This window comes from Stenella coeruleoalba (assembly GCF_951394435.1).
Source record: "Stenella coeruleoalba genome assembly, chromosome: 9".
Lineage (NCBI taxonomy): Eukaryota > Metazoa > Chordata > Mammalia > Artiodactyla > Delphinidae > Stenella > Stenella coeruleoalba.
Genome location: NC_137155.1, coordinates 53,441,700 through 53,469,037, shown reverse-complemented (window position 1 = coordinate 53,469,037; position 27,338 = coordinate 53,441,700). Strand labels below are relative to the sequence as shown.

The 27,338-nt window shown below is 39.5% G+C and overlaps 1 protein-coding gene across 14 annotated transcripts in view; it reads left to right on the top strand.

Annotated features, from left to right (window-relative positions):
* The window catches only part of ADAM22 (ADAM metallopeptidase domain 22), a 242,542-nt gene extending 220,682 nt beyond the window's left edge, over positions 1 to 21,860 (top strand). For 5 of the 14 annotated variants that reach the window (XM_079932236.1, XM_079932235.1, XM_079932230.1 and 2 more), the window contains 4 exons: positions 2,098 to 2,198; positions 2,544 to 2,610; positions 12,906 to 13,029; positions 17,796 to 21,860. In XM_079932236.1, coding sequence (XP_079788362.1) covers positions 2,098 to 2,198; positions 2,544 to 2,610; positions 12,906 to 13,012 — 275 coding nt within the window. In that variant the 3' untranslated portion in view covers positions 13,013 to 13,029; positions 17,796 to 21,860. Of the gene's footprint in view, positions 1 to 2,097; positions 2,199 to 2,543; positions 2,611 to 4,827; positions 4,939 to 7,154; positions 7,243 to 12,905; positions 13,030 to 17,795 lie in introns of those variants that run through there. The other 9 variants (XM_079932232.1, XM_079932227.1, XM_079932225.1 and 6 more) reach the window with 4 other exon arrangements.
* Positions 21,861 to 27,338: the final 5,478 nt, after the last annotated feature.

The window sequence follows — 27,338 nt, the reverse complement described above, 5'->3', positions numbered from 1 at the left end:
GTATTTTATCGTATTTTAAATGGTGAGCTTTATGTCATGCTTGGTAGTCAAAGAAAAAGGTTACTGTCACGCTTCAATAAAAGCAGTTGTTAAAATAAATTGGTAATATAATGCTGCATTGAATATTTTTTTAATTTTAAATTTATCAAGCTAAGCTTGGTGTGAAAAAAAAAGATTGCTTCTCTGTGAATCATATATTTGAATATTACGATTTTGCCTTTCATTCCTGGAATGACTAATTCTAGACTTTATAACTTAGAGCTTGGTTGCCAAATTAATTTAAGCATATTTAATGTTTGCCTGAGTTTTATAACAGTCCAAATGGGGTTAATATATTATTTATATGTCTTAAACTTGGATGCTGTATTCTTGCTCTAGGATCTTAAGGTGTATAAGACCATTTAAAATTCTGCATGCTTTATAACTGCTTAATAAAATAAGCTGACAGAAGAAATAAATAGTTGGAATGTTCTAGGAAATGAGACCTACATTCACATTGAAAAAAGCTAAAATATTCCTGTGGAAGAGTTTCTTTAAACTTATTGGTAGGGGTGTAATGTATAGAAAAAAAGATTTGATAGCCCCCTGCATAACTTTGGGCACAGTAGTTACTTTGTAGACTGAAAGGGAAATTGCTAGTTTATTGAGAAGAAACATGATCTCTTCTGGAGTTCTAAATAGAGTAAATACTCTGTAAAAATTCTGCAGTGGATCTCACTCTTTATAAACATCAGGAAAAAGAATAGAAGGAATTAGTGAGATCTGGGAACTCTCTGTGGAACTGTCCTCGGCATGAAGGATGTTTTTACTCAAATAACATAGCCTAAAGCAAAAGTAAAATGATTAGTTTCTGCATAAGGAGTACAGTTCTATAGTAGGATGTTCAAAAATTTTATTCTTTTAATTTATTGGGGAGTTTTTGGCTAAGAGAATAAGATTTACTTAAATTCTCTCACTATATAATTATTTTCTTGGTCAAGTATTTAATTTTAAATTAAATAATATGGTAAAGAAGTGTAGAAATCAATGAATTCCAGCAGAATTTCTGTTGTTCTTTTGTACAAAATAGGAGTCATTCTATACTTAGCAAATGGTGTTGAAAAATCTAGGGAATTATGTAATAATTGTGCTAAGTTCCATTTATTTTCATTCATCAGTAGAAAGTTCCTTTTAAAATAGACATTGTTAGCAATTAACTGGTATGATATGTGGAAAAGATTTAAAGTCCAGTGCTATTTTCTAAAGTACTTCAAGAAGAGCTTAAAATATCAATTTGAATCATTACCAGATTTTAGCAAAATCTCAATGGGTTTTGACTTTTAAACAGTTAAATATTGTACCAAATTATGTGACTCCTCCTAAGTATATGTAGTTTGTCAAAATGCTTTTCTTATGTGGTACAAGGTGGGTATGTAAATTTTGCTTCTTGTAGACAATTCATTTAAAGATGGCAGGACACAAAGAGCAGAAGGTCTTAACGGTACATGGACTTTGTGAGAGACACCTCCATGACAAACATCTGACTCATTTCAGTTATTGGACAGTTAACCAACAATGTCATGTTTGGGGGGAACATATTTGTGGAGAAAAATGCCAATTCTCAGAAAATAATTTTGTTGTTTAAGAAAACCTAAATATTACTTTGATAAAGGCAGGTTCAATTGAGCAAATCTTAATGAAATCTCTTGGAAGTCCATGTTCTCATAATATTTGAATGGAAGCCATTGCTTTACAATTAAGAAACATCTATGGTGGGACCCCATTATAACTCTGTTGCGTGGGTTATGTAACCGAAATATGTAGTGAATTTGCTATATATGGTTCTTGGGAATGTAATTGGCTTGCCTTGCATCCTGATACTTTTCAATTACAAACTCTTGTAATGGGGTTCCATTGTATTTGACTTTTCTTAAATTGAATGTTGTGTAATTCTGCCTTCTTCATGAAGACTTTCATGTTCTCTTCATTCTTTCATTTCAGATTTTTTCTTTCTTGATTTATTTTAATGCACAGTAATGCTTAGAAATGTTGCTTACTGATTTCAAAACATTCATTTGATTATATTTTTGAACAATATATATACATTTTCAATTTCAGGTCAAATGGACTCTCTCATTCTTGGAGTGAAAGGATTCCAGACACAAAACATATTTCAGACATCTGTGAAAATGGACGACCTCGCAGTAACTCTTGGCAAGGTATAGGGCAGCATTCTGAACCCATCTGTCCACATAACCTAAAGTCTATATTTTGTGGTTCCTGGTTGTAAAGACTTGTTCTTTTTTGTTAGGTCTTAAGCTCTTCTCCCAACAGAGAGGAGGGCATTTATTATGAGAGAATCCAGTTCTTTTTTCTTGGATGGGAAATGATGGGATTTGGTAGCACCAGCTCACTGGACACATTGAGAAGGCTGCACAATGCTCTAAAGCCCTCTGTTCTGGGCTGGTGCTGGTTGTGAATTGCACCCACTTGAAATACCGTAATTAAACACACAGCGATTGTTTTATTTATATTCAAATCTAGCCATAAACCATCTTTTTCAGGTAACCTGGGAGGCAACAGAAAGAAAATCAGAGGCAAAAGATTTAGACCTCGGTCTAATTCAACTGAGTAAGTCTGAACCTCTAATGGAAAAAGGCACTCCAAGGTCCTGTGCAATTAGTGTGAAAAGTTAATTAACCAGATCATCAAAGAACTGTAAACCATGCCTCTTGGTCTTGGTTTTGTCTTTTTAATTCTTTTTTTTTGCCGTTTTAAAATTAACCATGGCTTTTCTCTTTTACATAGGCATCTCCGCAACTGTGCCCAAACCAATACTCCTTGATAGTGGGGGTCTCACCCTCGCTGCAGGCTTTGTCCTCCAGTAACCTGCCATTGTGGTGTTTCAGTTCCGTTTGAAGGGAATTTTGATAACATTCCTTTCTTCTCATCACCCGGGGGTCCAGCCATTTAGAGGGGTCACCCTTCCTCTTCCCAGTATTCACACAACCTAGAAGCATCAGGGGAAGATTCCCACTGTACTAGAGCATGAGAACTGCTCACAGTGTGAAACCACCGCTCCAAGGGCTTCATGGCTGCCATCTAAGCATTCTCTCAGACTACTGGAATATGGTTCCCTTTTAAATTTTCCTTCTGAGAACATTTAAAAGGGCATTTACCTAAACTTGCTCTTTAACGGAATCATTGTCACTAAATGCAACACTATCCATTTTAAATGATAGCCACACTTTTTTTTTTTTTATAGTGGGGATAGGGTCAGCAGTTACATTTAAAGTCACTTATAATGAAGTAAACACCATACACTTTTTTTGTTTGTTTCTCCACTTAAGAAAGTTCAAGCAAAACCAAGCTTCCTGAAACCTTTATCTCCCATCATGGAATAAAACACATCCTTAGTTTCCTTGTGGACCTTGCCACCTGGTTTTAATTAACTGTACTCTTTGTACCCACCTAAAAAAAATTTTTTTTTTTTTTACTGATTTCTCACTGCAGTGCTAGTGATGATTCCCTGCATCTCTATTGCTTCTTCATGCCTTAATACTTAAAAAAATCTGAATAGCAGATATTTGTTAACCACGTGTCAGAAACTCACGTTAGCTTTTCCATCATATACTCTACCTTTTTCAGTCCAGGACAATAACATTGCCCTGAAATTTGGAGCTTCCTGCTGATGGTATTGTCTTGTAAGTGGCTCGTCAAAGTTTACTAGAGGATACTTTACCTTAGAAACAATAGATAGGTTCCAGTGATACCACTGCATGGTCCAGACTGGCATCATAGAACTCCATCACAAATAACTAATCCGTTAGAGTTTATCTTATACATCCCCAAAGCGCTTGAATGCTTTAGGGCTCATTGTGGATAAACTCTTCTTGGAATGTTGTTTGATTTGTTTTGCATGAGGTCACCTGGTAAGAGCTTCTTAGCTTATCTCAGTTGCTCACAAGAGTCCAGGTAAAACTGCAGAATGTTCTTCAGAACTTCCTTTGTGTACTGTTTAGTGTTCTAACAGTATTTCCTATAACAAGGCTTTGAAAACTCTTAAGTGAACAACAACCAAATATCCAATATTGTATTAAAGCTATGAGTTTAGGACCCAAGGAACACTTGGTGTTTAGCAACATTTTCTAGCATAATCACTTATTTTTTTAAAAAAAAATTACGTATCATGTAACAAATATTATGATATATAGATACCCCTTGAGAAGTCTTGCCTGTGAGATAATTATTACATTTAATAAGACATTATAATGAAGTCATCTTTATGAAGAAGAAGTGTTCAGGACGCTCTCAGATTTTTCAGACTTTCAGATTTGGTTACATGACTCATGTAACCTAAATGGAGCCAAGTCCGTGAAGGTGATCACTGTTCTCACATTCTCACATACCTTATTGTTCAGACACTATGTTTTATTTTGTTTCTCTTAAAAGAAATCCTAATACACAGCATATCAAGAATTATGTCGACAGGTTTTTAAAATACTTTCCGTATTTGTTAAATAATCCCATTTGCTTCTGATATAGCAGTATCACTTGTGTAATTATAAGAGGAGCAGAATGACCATGGACAAACATCTCTTTTAAAATTTTTTTTAGATAATGAGGTATTATCGGGTCCCTTATTTCAACATTATTTCAGCATTCCCTTTAGTATCCCAAAGGATGATGAAACATCAGGACATGCCCCCCAAATGCATACTCTGCTATAAAATGTCCTTGTTTATTGTACTGTTTTTCCACTCAAAGTTTTGCATCTTCCTCACTGTTGTACATGATGTAAAGAAAGTTTTTGGCTTAGACTTTGTATTATATATTGTGTTTTTACAGGAGGGAGCCCCAAGCACCTGAGCCTGGGCACTCCCTCGCCCAGACAGTCCCATCCCAAGGCATAAACCCAGGGGGCTCTGACAGCCCCCAGACAGGGAGTCTGGATCACAGGTCAGTCTCCACCTGCCCCTTCATTTTGGGCTGCCACTTAATCCGCCTCCAAGTCCCTTCCTTGGCTGAGAACAGGGTCATTTGGTCTGTGACTGACCCCCAGCGTCTGCTCGGAGGTGGTCCTGGTCCAGCCAGCATCAGCTAATTTTCCTCTGCCTTTCCATCCTGGAGAACACAGAGAGCTCTCCTCTCCTGTCGAACGCATTTTTTTTTTTTTTTTTTTGCATGTTGCGCTACAAGCCAAGTCAAGCCACGTAGGCAGATGTATCACAGTTTGATGAAATCCCATCACTCCAGTCAGCACTACCTAGAGATGTTAGGAGGCCCACTGTGAAGACACTTTCATGGGCACATCCCCAGAGGGAACTACAGTTGAGAGCTCTCTTCAGTGACCTCTAGTGAAGTGATCACAGCTTTCTGAGATGTTCCCGGACACAGAGAGAAAGGTCCACCATGTGCAAGTCAGGCCATGTGGCTGTAGGTTTCCTGGAACATCCATGGCTGTCCCTTAGAGCTTCTGAGATTGACAGTGAAAGGAACACATGTCTCCTCCTGGAAGTGGCCGACTGCCTGTGGGTGACTCAGTTTGCTGTGCGGCTGTGTTTCACCCGGTAACAGCTGCATGGGCTTTTTCTATGGTTTTCCCCAGGCCAGAGCATTCACTAGCCTTTATGTGTGGCTGCACTTGCTTTTTGACTTTTTTCTTTTTGTTCAGAGTCTCAGTGGAAATCTTTATGCAAGTTTTAATTGGCTATCTCTGTCAAAAGCACAAGTTGGCAATGATTGTGGCTAAAGGCAAAAAGAAGTGCGAGTTGTTCTCAAGTCAGGGGACACTGTCTTAGCAAAAATGGTCGTGTAAGCATGAAAAACAATCAAGCCCTTCCCTCAGGAGGGAACTCGTGATGTAATTTTGTGGCGTACATTGGTTATAGCTAACAAGTTGAGGAAAATCACTATGGAAAATAATCTAATTTTGTTTGTTTAACTGTGGAAATGTATCTTGATTTAAATGTATCTACTAACTAAAACTAAATATGGAGGAAAGAAGCAGACTTTAACCACAAAAAAAGCAGTGTTTTTTATCACTTTCCCTGGTTTGTTTCCAAATAACTTTAAAAGTTTTATGGAGCTCGAATCTTTATTGTCTATAGCATCTCCAGAAGTTACCTTTTAAATGAGAAAACTCAGTAAAACCTCCAAATTCTTCCATGAGTGAATTTGTTGAAACTGTATTTATTTGACAAGGGCATATTCTAAGAGAATGTGATTTTGCTTGGCTCCCAGGGTAAAAATCAAAAGAAACTGAAAAAAACCAAAAAAAACCCAAAAACCCTTGCACTCATAATTTTACTGCCTTTAACATTTTTCTTTATGCAGTAATTCTGATGGAGACTTTGGCCAGATCCATCAGGGAAGTGTTAACTAAGGTTGTTGTTATCCTCTGGCAGTCACTCCTTAGTGATCAGACACTTGGAAGGCAACCTGTGAGGGCCATTTCCTACTGGAAACATGAGTGTGGAGTGCACAAAGGGGAGGAAGGGATATCGCAGCTGCACCTAAGTTACTAAACCCACCTTCAAGAACATGGAGGCCTCTTGGGACCACACTTACTGTGCGCTGGGGCTCCAGGATCAGAAGAGTGGGTCCCTTTCTGCTCCTTATAGAGCCAGCTGGGTCACCTTTCTCGTTGACTCCAGCTTGGGATCTGCTCTCAGGAGTGAGACAGAGGCCGTGTAAAATCTTTCCTTTCATATTGGAAAGAGAACGTGGCCCCTTTTAATTGTTCTTGGGGTGTTATATTCCCAAACACCAGGTTGGAATTGCAGCCATCTGAATATTCTCAAAAAGGCCCATTATCATTTGAAAACCAAGAAGCCAAATGAGTGGTGGCGTGGAAAAAGCCACTTTGGAGGTGGGTGAATGGGACTGCTGACAGATCTCTGAGAGAGAGCTTCTGATCCACTTTGGGAAACCACTGGAAAGGCTTTCCCTGAAAGGTTGAATGCATTCTAGAATGCCTTGAGCCTTGTTGTAGCTGAGTTTATTGCCATGTCATTGTACAGACTGCCTCATAATCACCCAGCATCCATCCTGGTTTATTTGCCATAGTCATTAGTGTTTGGAGGGTGAAGAACATCCTTGCTAAGCTTGTGCTGTGTATTTTCAGATTTTCTATCTTGTTCTGCTTTCTTTGTTCCTTCCATTGCTTTCTGCAGGTATTTAAACCCATGGTTCAAAAGAGACTATAATGTAGCTAAGTGGGTAGAAGATGTGAATAAAAACACTGAAGGACCATACTTTAGGTATTTTATAAATTAATTTTATATCCTTTTCAAACTCTCCCAGCACATTCAAATACTGTAGTGTGACTGGCTCTCTATCTTGTATCTCCCAATACAAGTTCCCATAGGTGGAAAGGGTCCTTGTGTATTTGCTGCCTTTTGATCTCTGTTTTTGGCTTCGTGAGCAAGTCTAGTTCTTTTCTGAACGTTTCAAATGAAGCCATTTGAAAGGGTTGCCATTTAGTGCATGTCCCTATCCCCATCTTGAGCTTTTTAGTAGCTTTCTCTTCACGCTATGCTATGTAGTGTTCTATGGGCATGAAACATACTTTCCACTAATAAAGAAGCACTATTAACCTGAACAATTTAATTTCTAGAATCTAGCGGTTTCATAATGCATTTTTCCTACTTACTGCCTGAAGAGTGCATAGTGCATACAAAAACTCAAGGAAAAACGTGAAAAGAAACCATATGAAATGTGGTGGAATTTTACTTTGAGTAAAAACACCGATTTGATGGAACTTGAAAATTGTTGAGATAATGTTGACCACATGAGAGTGTGTGGAATGAGTTTAGGCTTCATTTGTTCAGTACAAGCATTTGCTATCAGAGAAGGCTATGCTGGAAAAGGGTTTTACAGATTCTCAAAAAAGCATCTAAAGGAATTTTTTATTCCAGTAAGAATGTCGTTGTCTTACCCTTCAGACAGAACAGGAAACAGATCAGAAACACGATCTTGATTCACAAAAGAGCAGACAGAATACTCCTACATTTTAGAAACTAGCAAATTTACTCAGTTCACTGCAGCTCATGTAACATTAGAGGTCAGAGAGAATTTCCACGGCTCTTAATGGCATTTTTTTCACTCTTTATAATATCAAACTGACTTCCTAGATGTCAACATCGACTTTATATCTGACTACTTTGTGGACAACTAATGTAAAGAAGCAATATAGACTCAATTACTACCTCTTCTGAACATAACTTCAACAATAAGCTTTCAGATTACTTGTTACCATGACTTGGGTCAGCATTTATCAGCTATCAGAATATGTATGTGTTTTTAACTCTCAGCACCCATATAAGGTGGACTTTCTCTTCCAGTGTACCATTTAGTTTAGACATGTATAGTTTGAGAAAATGATTAGACCTACCTGCGTTTTAATTTGATCCATACATTTGCATATAACCCAAGGGAAGCATAACCCCTGCCTGCTCACAAAAATACCTCCTGCTTTTATACCCCATCTTTCCCTCCTGCCCTGTCCCTCTGCTAATACCACTTTCGCACTGAACCTCATATACATACACTCACATTCAAACATCCCACCCTCACCTGTAGCTCCCAAGATGGCCAGCGTCAGGAAGACAGGTAAGATGATTTTGAATGTTATTTGGAATCTTGGCTCACCTGCAGTCCTATTTCTCTTTTCCTCAGGCTTGTGGGCAGATTATAATTTGTATTAGCCGTGGAACCAAAACACAATGACTTTGGTCCCTTATGGGGTAGGGCTTATATACCTAAATGGACTTAGCATTTTGCAGCAGTAATTTGTGAAATGGTACTCCGGAAGAGTTGATTCACCTCCCTGGGTAAGCTGAGTAGTTTACGTGGCTCCCAGAGAAGAGTTCACATTTCTTAAAACCAGCCCCCAGGTCTGCCCAGAAGCTGCATGACTAAATGTAATTTGGATGGGGAAATGCTTCAGCTCCCCCAGGTGCACGTGCAAAGCTGCAAGGGCAATTGTAGAGGGTTCCTTTATCTCCTCTTGTACTATGAGATGTTGGTCCTACAGTGGACAGTCATAGGAGGAATTCCTTATTAAAAATCCATATTTATGTTTAAAGGCTAGATATAATTCAGAGGAGGGTTACAAGTTAACTGTCATTTGGGGGTTAATAAGGGTTATGCCTGTAAGACTTGGAAATCAACATAGAATTTTTGTGGAAGTGGTGAATAATTGAGGTATCCCAGGGCTTGCAACGCAATGATTCTAACGCAACAGAGTGAATTTCATCCACTGTCTGTCCACACCAAGCCTCATGTAGGAGGCACAGAGCACCCACACCTTGGCTTATGCTCTGCCAGCCCTATGGTTAAGCTCAGGTCTGCTTCATCTGCCGCCAGGTCATTCAGGGCTACTTCTCCTGCCAAAACCACCAATGAGGGCAAAGGTCACTTTATTAGTCACCCACGGGGTGTGGGGTTTGTGGCATCCTTATCAAAATGCAATGTGGGGACTTCGCAGAAAACTGGTCTGAAATACTGCCCAGCGTTAAAAAAAAAAAAAAAAAATTGTATCCATTTCACTATGAAGAGCAAAGCAAATGCCAAAAGATTTTGAGCGATCGGAGTGCCTCACTTGGGCTCCCTTAGCCAGTTCTCATAGGACAGCATTTGCTCAAATTGTGGTCAATATATATTCAGATCATCACAAAGGAGCAGGTGAGGTCAGAGTGAGAGCATTATCTTCTCATACCTAGATCCTGGGGGCAGTTCTGTTGGTGACAGTGCTTTACAAGCTCTTAGACGGTTTCCTTACTATTGGGTATTATCCACTGGATTACTCACTTCATCAGCGGTTTGTGAGTTCTCTTCCGTGATCTTGTGGATATGCAGTAACTCTGGAAAGAGACTAATGATAATAACTGTCTGAGTGCCTGCATTGTTCCTTTATTTCTCACAACATCATGAGATGTAGGCATTCTTATTCCCTTTCTATGAAGCAAAAGAGTAACTCGACATAGCACAGCCAGTAAGTGTCAGAACCCGAATTACGAGCCTGGCTCTGACTCCAAAATCTCTTCTTTTTCCAACCGACTACTATAAAATTTGCACATGAGCACAGCCGAGTGAATAGGTGGTAGGCGTGTGTCCCACATGTGTGACTGGCCTGGTTTTTGCCTGTTCTGGGGGACAGAAGTGAGATTGGCCTTGCCTATCTACAGAAGGCAAACCCAGGAGGTCTGATGTAGCCCCAAGACACACCACAATCCATTGGCACAGGATGTCCCTTCACTGTGTAATTCTAAATGGCACCCACTATGGTTATTACGGTTTTTAAAAACGCAGTAATGATAACGGTTAGCATTTGTCCAAAATTTACTTTGTAAGTGAATGAGCTGGGCTGGTGCCTGGTTTTCAGTGGAAGCCAGATTGGAACCACCAACCAAGTAGCCAAGGTCAGAAAAGAGCCTGGAGGTGGTTTTGAAGAAATGTCTTTCGTAGACATTTGTGAAATATGAAGTTTGTTGTTTTCCCTAAACTGATTTACCCTGCCTTGTTCTCTACTCTTATTTTGACGCCTGCTCTGGTGCTGCCCATTCCCCCCAAGATAATTCCGTTGATACTGTCACACACTACCCAACCTCACACCTGATGCCCCTTGCTCCTCCTAAACTGTGCTGCTTGTTTTCTCTTCCCATTAGGGTCCAAAGTGTCAGTTAAACTAGTGTGTTAGTGTGAGAAGTAGTAAATGTGCAGTTTCTGTGGGGTTCTGGAGGACACCACTATGTTTGTTTTTAAAAAACTCATTGGCTTTGGCCAGGGAAAGCTATTTGAGGGGAAGACTGGACTTCCAGCACCCTCACTGGAATGGCCCTGTATGTATACAAAGCTGGTCACTTGGACCCATGGCCGAGTGAATGGCTGGCATGACTTTGAAGCTATAAGCCAATAATACCTCATCCTATGGACACCCACACACACTGCAGAGAATGAAAAAGGGGACTCAGTTTGTATGATCCCCTAAAGTAAACAAGATTTAGCTGTTTGCGTACCTGACTCGTTTTTCTGAACATGGATATCTTATCAGTAGTGATTAGGCTAAAATCCAAACCCAGGTTAATATCCCTAGTTTTAGAAAGATATATTTAAATCTTTACATACAAAAGTATGTGCTCATTCTACACATACTGAATTTGTTTCCTAAAGATCATCGTCCTATTTGAAATCTTCCTAAAATTGAAAATAATCATGAATTTCTGAATTAGAAAAAGATGTGGTAGTACATTGCTTTAATAGTACTTTAAAAAAAATAGTACTTTAGAGGATTTGAAGTACTTACATTCTAAGTTCCAACCATCTCCTCCGCGATGGATAGCATTAATACAGCAGAGGTCAAACAGCTGCAATATTGGGACAGTTCACATTAAGGAGTGAACATTTCTGGACATTTTCCAGAAACAGAGGAAACATTAGGAATTACAGATTTAAAGTAAACTGAATCACTCTTGAGTCTTAAAATTGAGCCAAATCTCAGGGTTTGTAGGAAAAACTATTTTCAAATCTTAGCTTGAATTTAGTGTCCATAAAATAGAAACTGATTTGAAAACTACAGCAGAACCAGAGCAAAGAATGATATATGGATAGGAACGGAAATTTAAAATCAGGGAGAAAAGGACATCTTCATTTGGTGCAGGCAGTACAGTAACTAGATCTCCCCCCTACAGAAGGCTACCACACCACAAGCAGTCGCAGGCTGAGTCAGTCACTTACAGCAGATGCAACGCACCCCACTGAAATAAGTACCTGTGCTTCAGCATGGCGGTGCCACCAGTTCAGTGATGTGGTCATTACCGCCTTGCACCAGGAATTGAGGGGTCATGGATGTGTAGTGGTGACATTTGTGAATGGGTAGCTACTGCCGAATTATCATGTTTATTTTTCATTGACACAGTGTGAATCGAGGCTTTTCACTCTCAGCTGTTTTTTTTTCACTTTAAAGACAAAATAGCAGATATGGTCTCTTCCAGTGCGCTCTGCTTAGTCACAAATATTACCACTGTGCATGCAGAATCAAACAAGAACAGCATAATGTACCAAGAGCTTATGCAGATCTTTCATATGGAATATCTCCATGATGAGAACACATTATCCAAATAGGAAGAAATTTTGTTGTTGTGTTTGGTTTTAGTTTTAGTAAAATTCCAGTCATTAAAGTGTTGCCACCTTATTGACATGACAAGTATACCCTACATGAGTTACCAAGGTCTATGTCTATGGCTTAGAATCCTCCCCTATACAGAAATGATGATTGTAGGGACTAATCAGACCATTTTTGTATGTTCTCATCAGACTCTTTGTTTGGCTGGAACTCTGCACTCCTTACCGCTTGCATGTTTACTAATGTGTTATTAAAACCCTCGTATTTGCCTTTGTTCTTTCACGACTAACACACTGGCCTCTGAATGCATGAGTTTTGTGTAAACTGGTGTGTGACTTAGTAACTAATAAATGTATCAGTTGTACTTTCAGATCTTAAAACTATAATTGGAATTACTGCACTAAAAACATTTTTTACATTAAGTGATAAAAATAAGGTAGACTATTAATATATCGTACACTTAATTTACCACTATGAGCTCTTAGAGTATTTTTTGATCCCTTCTTCATTTTAGCTTTTTAAAAATCTATTCTATAAAAAACCTCATTAGTGGCTTTCTAGCTGAAAAGTATTCTGTGTACTAATATTTAAACAATCCATTGCAGTTTTGAAGTTAGGAAGATAAAATTCTAGCATTCTAGTGTTGGGAATGACAGAGTATGTCCCAGTAGTTAAACCTTTGCAGTAGTGGCCTATGAAAGTAGAAATCAGAGGGTTCTTTCTGAACCCATTTTTCAGATATTTGAAAAGATATTAGGCAATCACATAATATGTATTTCATGTGTTCTCAACGTCTCAGGACTTTATCTCCTGCCAAGTCTCCTTCTTCGTCAACTGGGTCTATTGCCTCCAGCAGAAAATACCCTTATCCAATGCCTCCCCTTCCCGATGAGGAGAAGAAAGTGAACCGACAAAGTGCCAGGGTATGTGGGAACTTCTTCCATATGCTAACATCCTCAGTCATGATCGTTTATCTGTGAGTTGATGTTTTAAAAGAGAGAGCCATTTTTCCTTTTTTTGTTCATAAGAACATGAGAAAAATTGAGTTTGGAAAATAGTACATTCTTGGGGCTTTTGGACCCAGATTTGTATTGGCAAATTTGTTTAATTATTGATGAATTCTAGAGATATTTGGCTTATATTAATTATTCACTGCTATATATTTACATCTTTTATTATTCATTGCAGCTAATATATTACAACCTGGAAGACACAAAACAGAGAGTGTATTTTGCTTTATCAGTTTTTACATATACCTTGAAATGCCAGAGATTAAGTAAACCAGCCTCATTTCCATGCCCAGTTTGCTAACTCAGGCCTTTTGTTGGCTAATAACACCCAGTAGGATTTAAAAAATAGGAACCCATGACAGAAAGTCAGATCAGTGTCTTGGGGATGGGGGTGGAATTTGGATAACTGTACAAGGAGAGGAACCTTGAAAATCTGTAATATTAAGAGCATGGCGGGGGCTTCCCTGGTGGCGCAGTGGTTGAGAGTACGCCTGCCGATGCAGGGGACACGGGTTCGTGCCCCGGTCCAGATAGGCCCGTGAGCCATGGCCGCTGGGCCTGCGCGTCCGGAGCCTGTGCTCCGCAACGGGAGAGGCCCCATCAGTGAGAGGCCCGCCTATCGCAAAAAAAACCACAAAAAAACAAAACAAAGAAAAGAGTGTGGCCAAGGGTATGGTGAAATTTAGCAACCTTTTATTTAAAAAAAACATTAAAAACATATTTGGAATTTACTATTTTTATAAAAATGATTCATCAGAAGTTTCATGTAAATACTAAGTCCTCCTTTACATTTAAATTATGATTTTATTTAGTCTCACATAATTCCCAGAACACATCCATTATGTGAAATTTGAGATACAGTCGAGTTTAGAGATGCAGACCAACCCTCAGAAACTTACGTGAAAGATATAACTAAAGAATAATTACCTTTATTGGTGTGCAGGCTCTGTTGTGGTCAGTTACTCTATAATTTTGATCTTCTCAGAAACAATGTTGCAAAAAAATAAAGCTTTAAAAGCCTGGACAGATTTATCTGCTAGTGGGTCCTTGGTTCCTAGACCTTTTGGTTTTGAAAGATATTTCAGAGCCTCTTGGACCCTGAACTTACATTATGGGGTCCAAGGTAAACATGGATCATTCAAATTTTAACTTGATCAATTCAGAGTCAGTAAGAAAACATGTGCTGGTTAGATCACTATAATCGAAAAGACTTTAAAAACAATCGGTGGTATTTTATTAACCATACAAAAAATTACCTTCATATATTAATATGGGCAATGGTAAAAGATGGAAAGGAAGACGATAACTCAGATTCCCAGCACTCAGCTTTTGGCCTTAAAAAAAAAAAAGACTTGTGAGTAGGCATCCACTTGTTTGTGATATAAGTATGTGGTAATGAAACCTTAGGCTGATGTCATTCCTTCCCTCCCGAGGGAATTGCTAAAGTAGAACACCTCACATTTTCTCCCTGATAAATTGTCTACATTGCTGTTTTGTTCTATCTAACTGGGGACATTCTTTTAACTGTTGTCATGCCAGGGTGCAGGTTTTTGGAGATGTTCCCACATGAGAGCCCATGAAAATGACATCCTCCAGAAGAAATGGCTGGCCCTTGACCTTTTCTCTAGGCTGAGTGGGGCAGCTGTGAAGACTGTAGCCTTGGGGACAGTTGTGTGAAAGGTCTGCTTGGTTCTTGGTTCCCATGAGCAAGTAGCAGAATCCTATAGAATAGGCAGCCCCTGTCTCTGGGCTGTCTTTGTGGTCTGTGGACAATCTAACGAGCAGATTTTTCTATCAGCAAGCCTTCTGTTACAGCTATCCAGACACGGCCAAGGTCATGCCTATTCTTAAAAGCGATGGCTTGGCAATTCTTTGCTCCTTTTTCCTCACTGGGATAATCGTCACCTTCAGATTTCCCCAGTGTCATTCCTTTGTTCCTCTCTTCTTTCTTCGAGCTGTCATTTATTATTTAATCTTCGTAACCATTTGTGAAGAAACTGGGCTCACTGAAGGTGAAGTCTGGACTCTTAACTACTCTGTATCATCATCTGAGCGTCAATCCAGATCTTCTTTCCCTCAGACGCCCTGCACACCTCCTGCTTAACCATTCATTTTCACTTGTCTCCACCAACAGGTGTCATCCACACACAAAGATCCTCACAGTTGAGAGATTTGGTGTCTTTTTTTAATGAAAAGGACATATAAAGTGGACCTAAAGTAGGTAACAGAATATTTCCATGAAGAGTCAAGAGAACATATTAAGAGAATCTGTAGAGAAACATCCACTTAGTCACTTAGCTATTTCTCCTTTTTTTTTTCCTTAGAAACTCATTGGGTGTCATACTATGACTGGCCCCAGATTTCCAGTAAAAATGGGATTTGGTTGGAAATTGGATGCAACCTATGTTACACTAATCTTAGTCTTTCTTTGTTCATGTTCATAATAATTATACCCACATGATATTGCCTGGAAACGTATTTTATCAGCTTGATCTTTTTTCTTTTTTTTTAATTGGCGTTCCTTCTCTGGTGAACTGAATTGCACTTATATTTGATCATGCCAAACTTGTATTCAGTCCATTAAGGCAATTACTGAGTATTTTAGAAATTAGATATCAATGGGGCTGGTAAAAAGAAATGGTGGCAGAGGCCAGGAGAGGGAAGAGGTGAGGGAATTACGAAATTGACATCCTGCCCTGGATACATCATTCTACTCTGATATGTCCACTCCTGAGAGAGGACAATTGTTTAGCAGATAGTGATGGATTTGGAGAGTGTATAGCCTGACCACAGGCCCAGAGCAATGATTTTTAATTGGGTGGTGGTGGTATTAATGGACTCACACTTTCCTAAGGTCAGTAGTTCTCAGCATTGACTGTACTGAATTGTCTGAAGGACTTTTAAAATATACTGATGCCTGAGTCCCAACCAGAGAGATTCTGATTTAGTTGGTCTGGTGTGCTGTCTAGGCAGTGGGATTTTTAAAACATCCCCAGATCATTGAAATGTACAGCTGGGTTGAGAACCACTGTTCTAGATGGCTGTATCAGAATCCTGGGGAAAATAAGGGTATGTGTAGTTTTAAAAAAATAATATTTTAAATTATTTCATTTGAGACACAATATTTAATTTATTCAAAATTTCAAGTAATATTGGGTGGGCCAAAAAGTTCGTTTGGTTTTTTCCATAAGATGGCTCTAGTAGCAGTTAGTTGTCTTTAACTGCACTCGAAACCGTTTTTTTGGATTGGATTGTGACAGCTGTCATGTCAGCGTGCATTTAAAAAAAAAACTTATCAAAATTGGTGAATTTTTGTGTAGCCATTTTAATTTTTAAGATGGAAGAGAAAAGCAACATTTCAGCATGTTATGCTTTATTATTTCAAGAAAGGTAAAAATGCAACTGAAAAGCAAAAAAAAGATTTGTGCAGTGTATGGAGAAGGTGCTGTGACTGATCGAACGTGTCAAAAGTGGTTTGTGAAGTTTTGTGCTGGAGATTTCTCACTGGATGATGCTCCACAGTCGGGTAGACCAGTTGAAGTTGATAGCGATCAAATCGAGATATTAATTGAGAACGATCAATGTTATACCACGTGGGAGATAGCCAGCATACTCAAAATATCCAAATCAAGCATTGAAAATCATTTGCACCAGCTTGGTTATTTGAATTGCTTTGACGTTTGGGTTCCCCATAAGCAAAAAAAAAACCTTCTTGACCATATTTACACATGCGATTCTCTACTGAAACGTAATGAAAATGTTCCCTTTTTAAAACAAATTGTGACAGGCGATGAAAAGTGTATACTGTACAATAATATGGAACGGAAGAAAGTGTGGGGCAAGCGAAATGAACCACCACCAACCACACCAAAGGCGGGTCTTCATCCAAAGAATGTGATGTTGCATATATGGTGGGATTGGAAGGGAGTCCTCTATTATGAGCTCCTTCCAGAAAAACTAAATGATTAATTCCCACAGGTACTGCATACAGTTAAACCAACTGAAAGCAGCACTCAACAAAAAGCATCCGGAATTAGTCAACAGAAAACGCGTAATCTTCCATCAGGATAACGCAAGACCGCATGCTTCTTTGATGACCAGGCAAAGACTGTTACAGCTTGGCTGGGAAGTTCTGATTCATCTGCCGTATTCACCAGACATTGCACCTTCGGATTTCCATTTATTTCGGTCTTGACAAAATTCTCTTAATGTAAAAAAATTCAGTTCCCTGGAAGACTGTAAAAGGCACCTGGAACAGTTCTTTGCTCAAAAAGATAAAAAGTTTTGGGAAGATGGAATTATGAAGTTGCCTGAAAAATGGCAGAAGGTAGTGGAACAAAAGGGTGAATATATTGTTCAATAAAGTTTTTGGTGAAAATGAAAAACGTGTCTTTTATTTTTACTTTAAAACCGAAGGAACTTTTTGGCCAGCCCAATATTAAATGAGGATGTGAGGGTTTTCTGTATTGAAAGGTGGCCGTTGTTAAAAACGTTGAAACTCAGGTTTAGAGGAAAAAGAGAACTAAAAATTAGAGTGTTTATTTTATCCATTATGAGACTTCGCATCCACAATCACATAAGTATAGATGAAATTACCGAATCTTTTTCATCTTTGTAGCTCAGAATATGTCTGTTTCCTGCTTTCGCAGTGTGAAATTTTGCTTTTCTCTGTTGTGCAGCTATGGGAGACATCCATTTAAGATCAGCTGTTTACATGTGATACATCGAAACTGTTTACTTCAACTTTTATAGAAACTCAGCCTCACTGAATCACTGCAAATCTATCTGCTCTTCAAACAACTCAAAAACATCTCTGAATGCCACAGAGGAGAGGAAGCCGAGACTCACATCTGGATACCATTTTCGTTTTGTCATTGGCTTCAGATTTAATTGAACCATGAAAAGAACTACTAAAATGTTACACTATAACATGGAACAACTAAGGTACTGGTATGTTAATGGATAATCCGCATGACAGATACATGTAGAAATATCACTGAAATTAACTCACATGACCCAAATGTAGCAAGTTTCCTAAGGGACAATAATGGATTCAGAACTCGACATTCTGAAGCACATCCTCATTGTAGACAGTAATGCTATGTGCATGAGGCTTCTGTTTATTGTTTTCCACATTTAAGGAAACAACATCCCATAATAGAAACTAGCATGCTGGGCTAAGGCATATAGGATTTCTTCTGCAGGACTTTAAAGCTTGAGAGGCCAATATCCCATATGCTAACTGTAAACATGTATTTTTCTTTTTTTTTTCTTTTTTTTTTACTTTTCATATTTATATCAGCATACAAGGACAATTGTACATATGTAAACATTTTTAAAATTTAAAAAAAAAGCAGCTGTTACACACAAGTGTATTTTGCCAGATGCCTAAAAACAATCAGTCACAATCACGTCATCATCGTCCATCGAATGGTCTTTCAAGATTATGACCGGATGATGTTGTAAATATAGTGGTCAGGGCTGTATGTGTGTCTCCCCATAACTGGTATTTGTCCAAACCATGTGCTATCCCTTTAAAGTGTGCACAGTCTAGAGGCAGTTTTATTGAGTAATTAATTGAACAAGAGAACGAAATGTCCAACAGAACTTAGGGCCTCCACAGCTTGCTTACTGCCTCAAGGCGCTCTGCTAGCAGCTGGCTGCTCCCTGGGAATCCTCCAGCCTGTCCATCTTCCTTCTGGGGGCTACAGCGCCTGCCTCAGTGGCTATTCTTTTTCGGTGCCAGAGCACATCTGCTAGTCTCACCTGGGGGGTCCTGTGAGCCCCACAGCAGTGTGTCCTGCTGAGTTAAACAAATGCACCAAAGACACAGGAGGCCACAGCTGCTGATGCATTGGTAGCTTCCAACTTGCCAGTACTCTAACCTTTTGTGGCCTAAACTTTTGTTCTTTAACAAAGCTTTTTAGCCACCCTTCTCTGTGACATGAATGACGTGTTTTAATGAAAACAACTTTCACACTGTTTATTGAGGGTATTTATCATCGGTGGGACGTGAGTCCCAGCAGGTCATTCTGCACTGATTTGTAAGTAAGATATGGAAGGTTCTACCAGCTGGGCTGGGAAGCCTCAACAGGTCGCAGAGGGTTCAAAGAAACCTAAAACCCCAAGGGTGCAGCAACTGTGAAGTTATCCAAACAGCCGGCAAGGGGTAGAATCTGATGTTCTGAACTCTCTACGTTTTTAATCCATAGAAAAGTGAGAAATCTATGTTAAATCCCCTTCTTTAAAACCAAAGTTCGATAGCTGTCATCATGCAGCTCTGCCATTCTCAAAGAAAACTTCTCTTGGGAGGCGACCCTAAGTGAGCTCCGAAATTAATGGGATCAATCAGATGCTCTGATGTAAAGAGTACTTTCGAATTTTCTAATTTTCTCTCCTTTCTCTTGAGAGGAATGGAATCTGCAGACAAGATTTCAGAAATATCCTCTAAATTTGATCTCTGCCAGTAGTGTCCGAGAACAAAACCCATTTCATCTCCGTGTGTAATCATCTTGGAGGCCCAAACTAAAGGGCCCATTAGAAGGCAGTGTTTTCTCCTCTATGTGTCTATGTCTTCCGTAACGGACCTCTCTTCTGAAAGTCTTTGAAAACATTTGAAAAGCAGTTTAATTATCCAAAATGATAAAGTATAAACAGCAGTTTTCATGACAGGAAGGGATGTGATTGTCGAGACTATGATAAAATGATCCATCAGTCTCAAGTTGGGTGATGTTGCCATGTAGCCCAAGCCAAGGACAGGAGGGCAGACAGATTTAAAGATGTAGCAAATAAAGTGGCTTTTGACCAAGATCACTTTAATGTGCACTGAATGTTTTCTGATATAGAGTGTATAAAAGGCTAATGTTAGAAGGTTTATTTTGACTATAAAAGAGTTCTAGATTTGAATGTAAGATACCTTATGTAAATATGCTTCCTAGTTATGGTTACACGTCCCTCATTTGAAAGAATCCACAAATGATTAGCTATGTAGTCAATGGATCCCTTCACCCTTCTGTCTTTCCTCACCTTCTGAATTATTTTTACATGAAGATTATTATTTCAAGTGAAAAAATCATTATTTGTGCCTTTTGGGAGACATGGTTGCTCTAGAGGTATACAGTTTATAGTCATCCTCCTCGATAATAAACTTCACATAGAACTGAATGAAAAGTGCTTTATTTGCAGAGAGACTATGATTTGTGGGCTCTCCCATTGCGGAGCACAGGCTCTGGATGCGCAGGCTCAGCGGCCATGGCTCACGGGCCCGGCCGCTCCGCAGAATGTGGGATCTTCCCAGACCGGGGCACGAACCCGTGTCCTCTGCATCGGCAGGCGGACTCTCAACCACTGCGCCACCAGGGAAGCCCCGAGAGACTATGATTTTATAGTACCTTTGATGTTCTATTCTAGGTATCTACTCTATCTAGGAATGTGTAAACATTCTTACAGCCATTTGCCGCATTCTTTGACAAGTTTATAATTTCAGTGGCTAGTTGTGAGAAGTACCTATATGTGAACTCATGGTTGGTGTTCTAGATGTATTAAATCTCAATATCTATGACTTTTCATCCACTGAAGCAGGGAGAATGGACCCATGGCACTAAACGCAAGCACAGCATTATTATTATTATTAATTTTTTTTGAGTATCTATTTTGGAGAGCAACTTTGAGGCCACATAACAGTTTGTATCATGAAACTAATATTTATAGCCCCCAGTCAGCTATAGGACTGTTATACTAAGCAGAGAAGAGCAGCTTTTTGGCCTTTGTGTTCCATTGTATGCCTTTTTCCTCTCTTCCTGAAGTTTTGTGCGTAGATTAGACTTCAGATTGACAACTCTGCAGCCTGAGATGTTCCATTTATCCATATTTGTTACAGTATAGTAAACCCTGATTTAAAGCAACACATATCTCGCCCCTAAGAGTGTCAGCAAAGGAGGTGTGGGAAACATGGAGCTATAAAGGAGCTGACTGGTCAGATTAACTGGTCTCTGTGTCCAGCCCCTCATTCTTTAGACAGGAAGTGGCACCCTCCTCTGGGGTCTCCCAGCTAGAAAGTGGCCCCCAGCCCACATGCAATCAGTGGAAAGGAATAAACTCCTCAAACAGTGCAGCATCAGGAGGCCTTTCAATTTGTGGTTGCTGTATTTTTTTAAAGATACCCAGTGCTTTTCCTTAAAATAAAATGTTGACTAATAAAGTAAATGCCAAAGCTATTTTCCAGGTTGATATATAGGTGCTTTATTAAATGATACTACAGTTTCACTCCCCTGCCCACCTCCACCCCCCTTGCTTTAAAAAGGCTTTTAAAATTGTGTTACTGGGTAAAGTCAATCCAGCATAGATTTCTGAACATAAGATTGATAGGGTTTCTAAAAGAAGTTGCTGAAAAGATAAAATCAGGTATTCTGTGCACTTCCACAGAAGGACTATTTATGTTTGAATTCCCAAACAGTCTTAACATTTCTCTATTTTTTCTGTTGATCCCCTTGCAGATTTGCATAATTTAATCCCCTCTGTTGTCTCAGATCTTTTTGTGTCTGCTTTACCTTTTACCTTCTTAGGTTTTCTTTAATTTTTATAGTTACCTATGGGCTAGAGGAAATATGGTATTTCTGTCCACTTTCAGTGTTTCAAAATTGTTCATTTATTAATCTCATCCATTCTTCATTTCCTGCTGTCATGTAGTTCTATTTTAACATATATATTTAGTGCTTTAAATATTTCCTTGTGTTATTCGACATGATAATAAATCCTTACGTAAAGAGAAGACTATTTTATTTTACTTTATTTTACTTAAAAAGGGAATATACTGGAACTTACCGAGTAGCTTGCCGAGTGTATGGGAAGGGAAGCTGAATAAAGGCAGTGAGGGAAGGAAAGGGAAGCAGGCCTGCTGCCCCCGCAGCCTGATAGAACACCGCCCCCTGCTACCAGGACGCCCCCTATGGGCAGCATTTTTTTTTTTTTTTTTGGCCAAGCCGCATGTGGGACCTTAAATTCCCCCAGGAGAGATCAAACCTGTTCCCCCTGCAGTGTAAGCGCAGCGTCTTAATCACTGGACCGCCAGGGAAGTTCCTGGGCAGCATATTTTAAGTACAATCATACCAGTTGGTAAGTTGACATGAATTTTACATGAAACGTTCTGACTCCCATTTGTAGCATAATGTCTACTTTTTTATGCTTCTAATTATTTTTTTCTATCCCGTCTATGTTTCCTCTAAAACTGACACTCAAATACTTCTTTTCTTAAATTGAGTCAAGATGAATTTCTCATTCTATTAGCTTAAAATATATACGAAGCAAACATAGGGCTTAATTGGAGGCTCAAACTTTGAATTTTTCTCCTCTGAGATATTTTCTGAAGGGCTAAGACTTCTGATTTCGGAGGCAGCAACTCTCCTCCAGCCTGGGAGAGCTAAGAACTTTCCTAAACAGCTTCCCCTGTTTATTGGACCCTGAGGAGCCCAGCCTGCTCCTGTGAAAATCAGCTGAGAGGGAGCAGCCTATCTGGCTCTGGGTGTGTGCTGGGGTCTGGGCGTGGGGGTCGGAGCAGCCACACCTGCTGGGAACCTTCGGGGCATGCTCCTAGCCTCTGCTCTGTGGGCAGGTGCTTTTAATTCCAAGAGGAATTTTCCACCCCACCTGCAGATGCGGAGCAAACAAAGATGGAGCCGGCTCTTAGAAATCAGGAGTATTTCTTCTTTGTCAGAGTCCCCCAAATGGGGCATCTTATGGTTCAGTTTGTAGGTAGAAAGACAAAACATTCGGAAACAACAAAAACCTGCCTAGTGTTTTTGTCCTTTATATCCATAGCCTGACAAACAGTAAGCATTCTCACTGTGGGCTTGAGAGATGCTTCCAGACCCTTCCTACTTCCAGAGTCGCTCTCTCTTCAGTAGCTGGCAGACCTTTTCTCCTGACTAGGAACTTTCACTGTCATGGAGGTAAGTCACTTATTCGCCTGAACTGGCACTCGGGGAACCATTGGGGCGTGGAATTAGGGGAGAGAGGCACTTTTAGCCTTCTGTTGGCATCTGGGCGTGGATTATGCAACTTGGGAAGTCACTGAGAGATTGGTTGTCAGGGTGTGTTTCAGGCTGGAGGGGAGATAAGAAACAGCAAGGCTTGGGAGGTCATGGGGCATTTAGCCCTGGATAGGAGCAGAATGGAGAGGCGCAGGGAGAGCTCAGAAGCCAAGACAGTGGAAGAGCACAGGTCGGCCACTGGTGGTATGATAGGGAGAGGTGCTGTGTGCCTAGGGCAGACCTGTGTGCTTTGCAGTTTTACTGAGTGTTGGCTGTGTAAAGCCTCATTGTCTAGTCATAATGGGCCAATGCAATGGTGTGGCTGTCCCTGTTGCATCGTTCATAGAACCTGTATCGTACCTGGAGGTGCTTCAAGGCTGACAGAGGTTTGGCTTAAGGACATCATCATTTCATGCTTTTAGGTGTCCCTGAAATCAAAACCAGGGAAAAAGTGTTTTTTTTTTTCTTTTCTGTTTTTTGTTTTTTACAAAAAGGCATACAATGAGTCTAGCAATGTTGAGGTAATATGCTTAACAAATTCATCAATACTGTTTTCGAAGAGTTATGAGTTTTTGAAGAAACGCGCATTTTCCTCTCGTTAAAAAATACATATGCATACAATACTGTACTATACTATGATACGTTTACTTTAGGGCTTAGTCTCTCGTTTTATGAAGTTTCAGATGTGGATTTGTGTTTTGATGGTCAAGCTCTTAAAAAATGCAAAGAGCCCCCAAATCTTTAAACACAGTGGTGCTAAGTTACACTAGATAACACAATACAGAAAGTGCTGATAGGAATTAATACATTTATTCAGTAATAATACAAGAGTTCTTGCTAAATTATACATGTGTATCACTGCCTGATGAGAATCCCCACTTTTCTAATCCAGTACAAAATCAAACTGTGATTCTACAGCCAGTCTTTTTAATGGGTAAAAATGACCCAACATCTTTGTTTTGTATGGAAAACTTTTTTTTTTTACACTAACTTCAGAGATGCTTAGCAAAGGTTTATTCAGAATAATAAGCACGTGCTCCTTTTTTAACTTGCTGGAAGAGGCTTGCCTCTCCAATTTAGCATCACAAAAAGACAACTTCTTTTAAAAACTGAGCGTTTTTACCTAAACATAGCAGTTCGTACGTTAGCCAGTGTAGGTCTGCACTGGTGTTTTCCACATCTATCATCTTCAAGGGGTGATGTCCCATCTACAGCTAGTGGAAGACACTGCGTGGGGAAGTGTTAATGGCGGCACCGTTTCACTTTCGGTAACCAGGTAATCAGGTGTATATAGTTTGGCTTCATTTTAACATTATATTCTCTCGGCTACTCTGCACTTCGGGTTCTTAAGCTACTTTAAACATTATTACCGGGTTTTGGCAAACAGCAACTGAAATATATGGCGACTGCCTTCCAGATCAAGTGCGATTTGTTTCATGGCTGTTCGAGTTATAAAGTTGTTATATGTAGGTAAACAAAATCTTGCTGTTTTTAAAGGTCACTGTAACTTAAGGTTCAGATTTCTGGCACAATTTTATTAGTATTCACTTCTGAAGCTAATAAGGTACCACGCTTTTCTATGTTACTCTCATTGTAACATCAATAAAGTGACTTTCAATAAAAGATTTATGTTATTTTGATGCGTGACTCTCTTTAATCCTGCTTTTCTCCCAGTCACTCTTTCTCTTTCAGAAGCTCTGTGGGCATGCTGCTGGGGGTTCTTTCTTTTCTGTCCCACGCGGTTCTAGAATGGACCATCGGCATGGGGAGAAATACCATGATCTTTAGTGAAGCCTGAATGTTTACTTTGTTGGACAGTTGCCCCAGCTGGGTGGCATATGGAGTCTTCTCTATCCACCTGCCTTATTTCATGAACACTTTCTCCCTCACCCTGATAAGGATCAATTTACTATAGTCTGTCCTAGAGCCCAGGCAGTGGTGCTTATTTAATGAGTTCACTTATGTCAGACTGTAAAGCATTGCGCCTTGGATGGGCTCAGTTTGGGTCCATGAATTCACTGCCTAAAGAATTTTTCCACCCGGTCTTTTCATCATCTCCCCAGCAGCCCTTTCATCTACCAGTCTTTACCCTGGCACTTGGAATTTCCTTGCCTTCAGCTCCTAGTCTGCTGAGGAAAAAAGCAGTTATAAGTAAAGTACTGTTTTAATGTGAGAAAACCAGAAGTCATTGACTAAGGGTTTGTACATTTATTATGAGATTAAAAAAAGGGTGATTACATATAGCTCCATTTCTTCAATTTATAGTATTTTAGGCATATAATAATCCACTAAGATAAACACTGAAACAGTAACACACTCAGCGAAGCAAAAGCGAAGTCTAGATCAGAGATAGCATTAGTTCTCGCTCACATGCCATTTCGTGGACTGACGGTACCGCCTGGAACATCACGCTGAAGTGGAGTCTAGACTTTTTGGCTCAATAGGAGTGAGAGCTCTGATTAATATGACTGCTGTGGGGCAAATCTATGCCAACTGTCCCCGGGGAAGCACAGGCCTCTTGCGGCCACATTCCTATGGAAGTGCTCAGAAAGGGCTGTAAGTACTTTATCATCACAAATCTCTTGACACACCATGATAAAGCACTCATCCCCCAAATTAAATTAAATCTTGAGTTGGGGTGATTTGAGGAACTTAATTCTCCAAATGACTGAAGTATTCAAGTTTGAGCTCACAGCTTTATTATGCTCCAACTACATGCTCTAAGAAAAGTAGACCAAAAAAGAGTTTTGAAGAAGGCGGTGAGGCTGCACTGGATGTATATAATGAGTAAAACAGAACCCACCATAAAACAGAAATAAGGCAACACGAGATTCACTTGTAATGAGGATTTTGGCTGTGTTAAAGAAAGAGGATGGATACGTCACATTTGTCAAGGGGAAGGAAACTTTCTAACTGCAGGACATACTGAAGACCAGGCTGTACGCTTTCAGAAAGAAACAGGGAAAGTAGAAGTGGAGGAGATAAGGGTATCAATAATTAAAGCTGAATTATTTCCAGAGACACAGTTTTGTAACACTTTAGCACTTACTCAAAAGCAAATTCAGAACCATGACTGATGCAACACACCTTGGGACCTACCAAAGCAGTCAGATGGTGCAAGAATGGTGCATAACCTTTGGTCAGCAAGGGCCTTCTTCCTTACCACCTTGGTCACCCAGGAAATGACCATTTCCTTAAACTACGGTTTCCTCAGAGGAGCCTGATGAATTTGAAGCCTCTAGGTGCTGGGACTCTTAAGGTGAGTTCCTTGCCTCCTGGTCCTCTGAGCCCCCATTAGTTCTCTTCTGTACAGCTCAGGCTCAAGCCAGGCTTTGTGACCTCACAGACAATATATCTGGAATGAAACCTAGGCTCACCATGAAATTAATAGAAAGCAGGTTGACTCACATTCTGAGATGTAGCCTGAGTGTGACTACATGACAGAAATACACAAGTTAGGGTTTAATAAATGTTTGTTAATGTATATATCTGTGTGTGTGTGTGTATATATATATATATATATATATATATATATATATATATACATACGGGGAGACAGAGAGCGTGCATGCAATATTTGAAAAAAGTTAGTGGAATGAGGCTAAAGATGCTTAGAAAATGTTTTATTTTTCTTTCGTTGACAACTAACTGATCATCTGAACGGTTACTCTCACGTTGTGCCCTAAAATAAGAGATATTTTGCTGGCAGGGAGACTAATTTCATTGTTTTATCTGTTAAGCTCTTTTGCTAAAAAGAGCAAACCAGGCCAGCTTTAAATTTAAGAAACAGAAACATTACTGGTGCTTATCATGCCAGCACTTTTTCATATTCAGGCTACCCCAGGAGGCATATATTACCTCCTTTCCAAGATGGGGAAGTTGAGGCTCTGAGTTTATCTAAAATGATCAACCACGTATTTAGTAAGAGGCACAGCCAGCGTTAGAATCCAGACCTTACTAGTACATGGTTTAAAAATTAAAACAAAAAATGTCTTCCATTATAAATGTAATACTTGCTTGTCAGAGAATATTTGGAAGAGTGGCAGGAAGGGGGAAAATGAGCTCATAATTCTGACTTCCAGTGGAAGCCACATCAACATTTTTATATACTCTTTCCAGTCCTTTTACTGTGTATATATGTATTTTTAACATCTTTATTGGAATATAATTGCTTTACAGTGGTGTGTTAGTTTC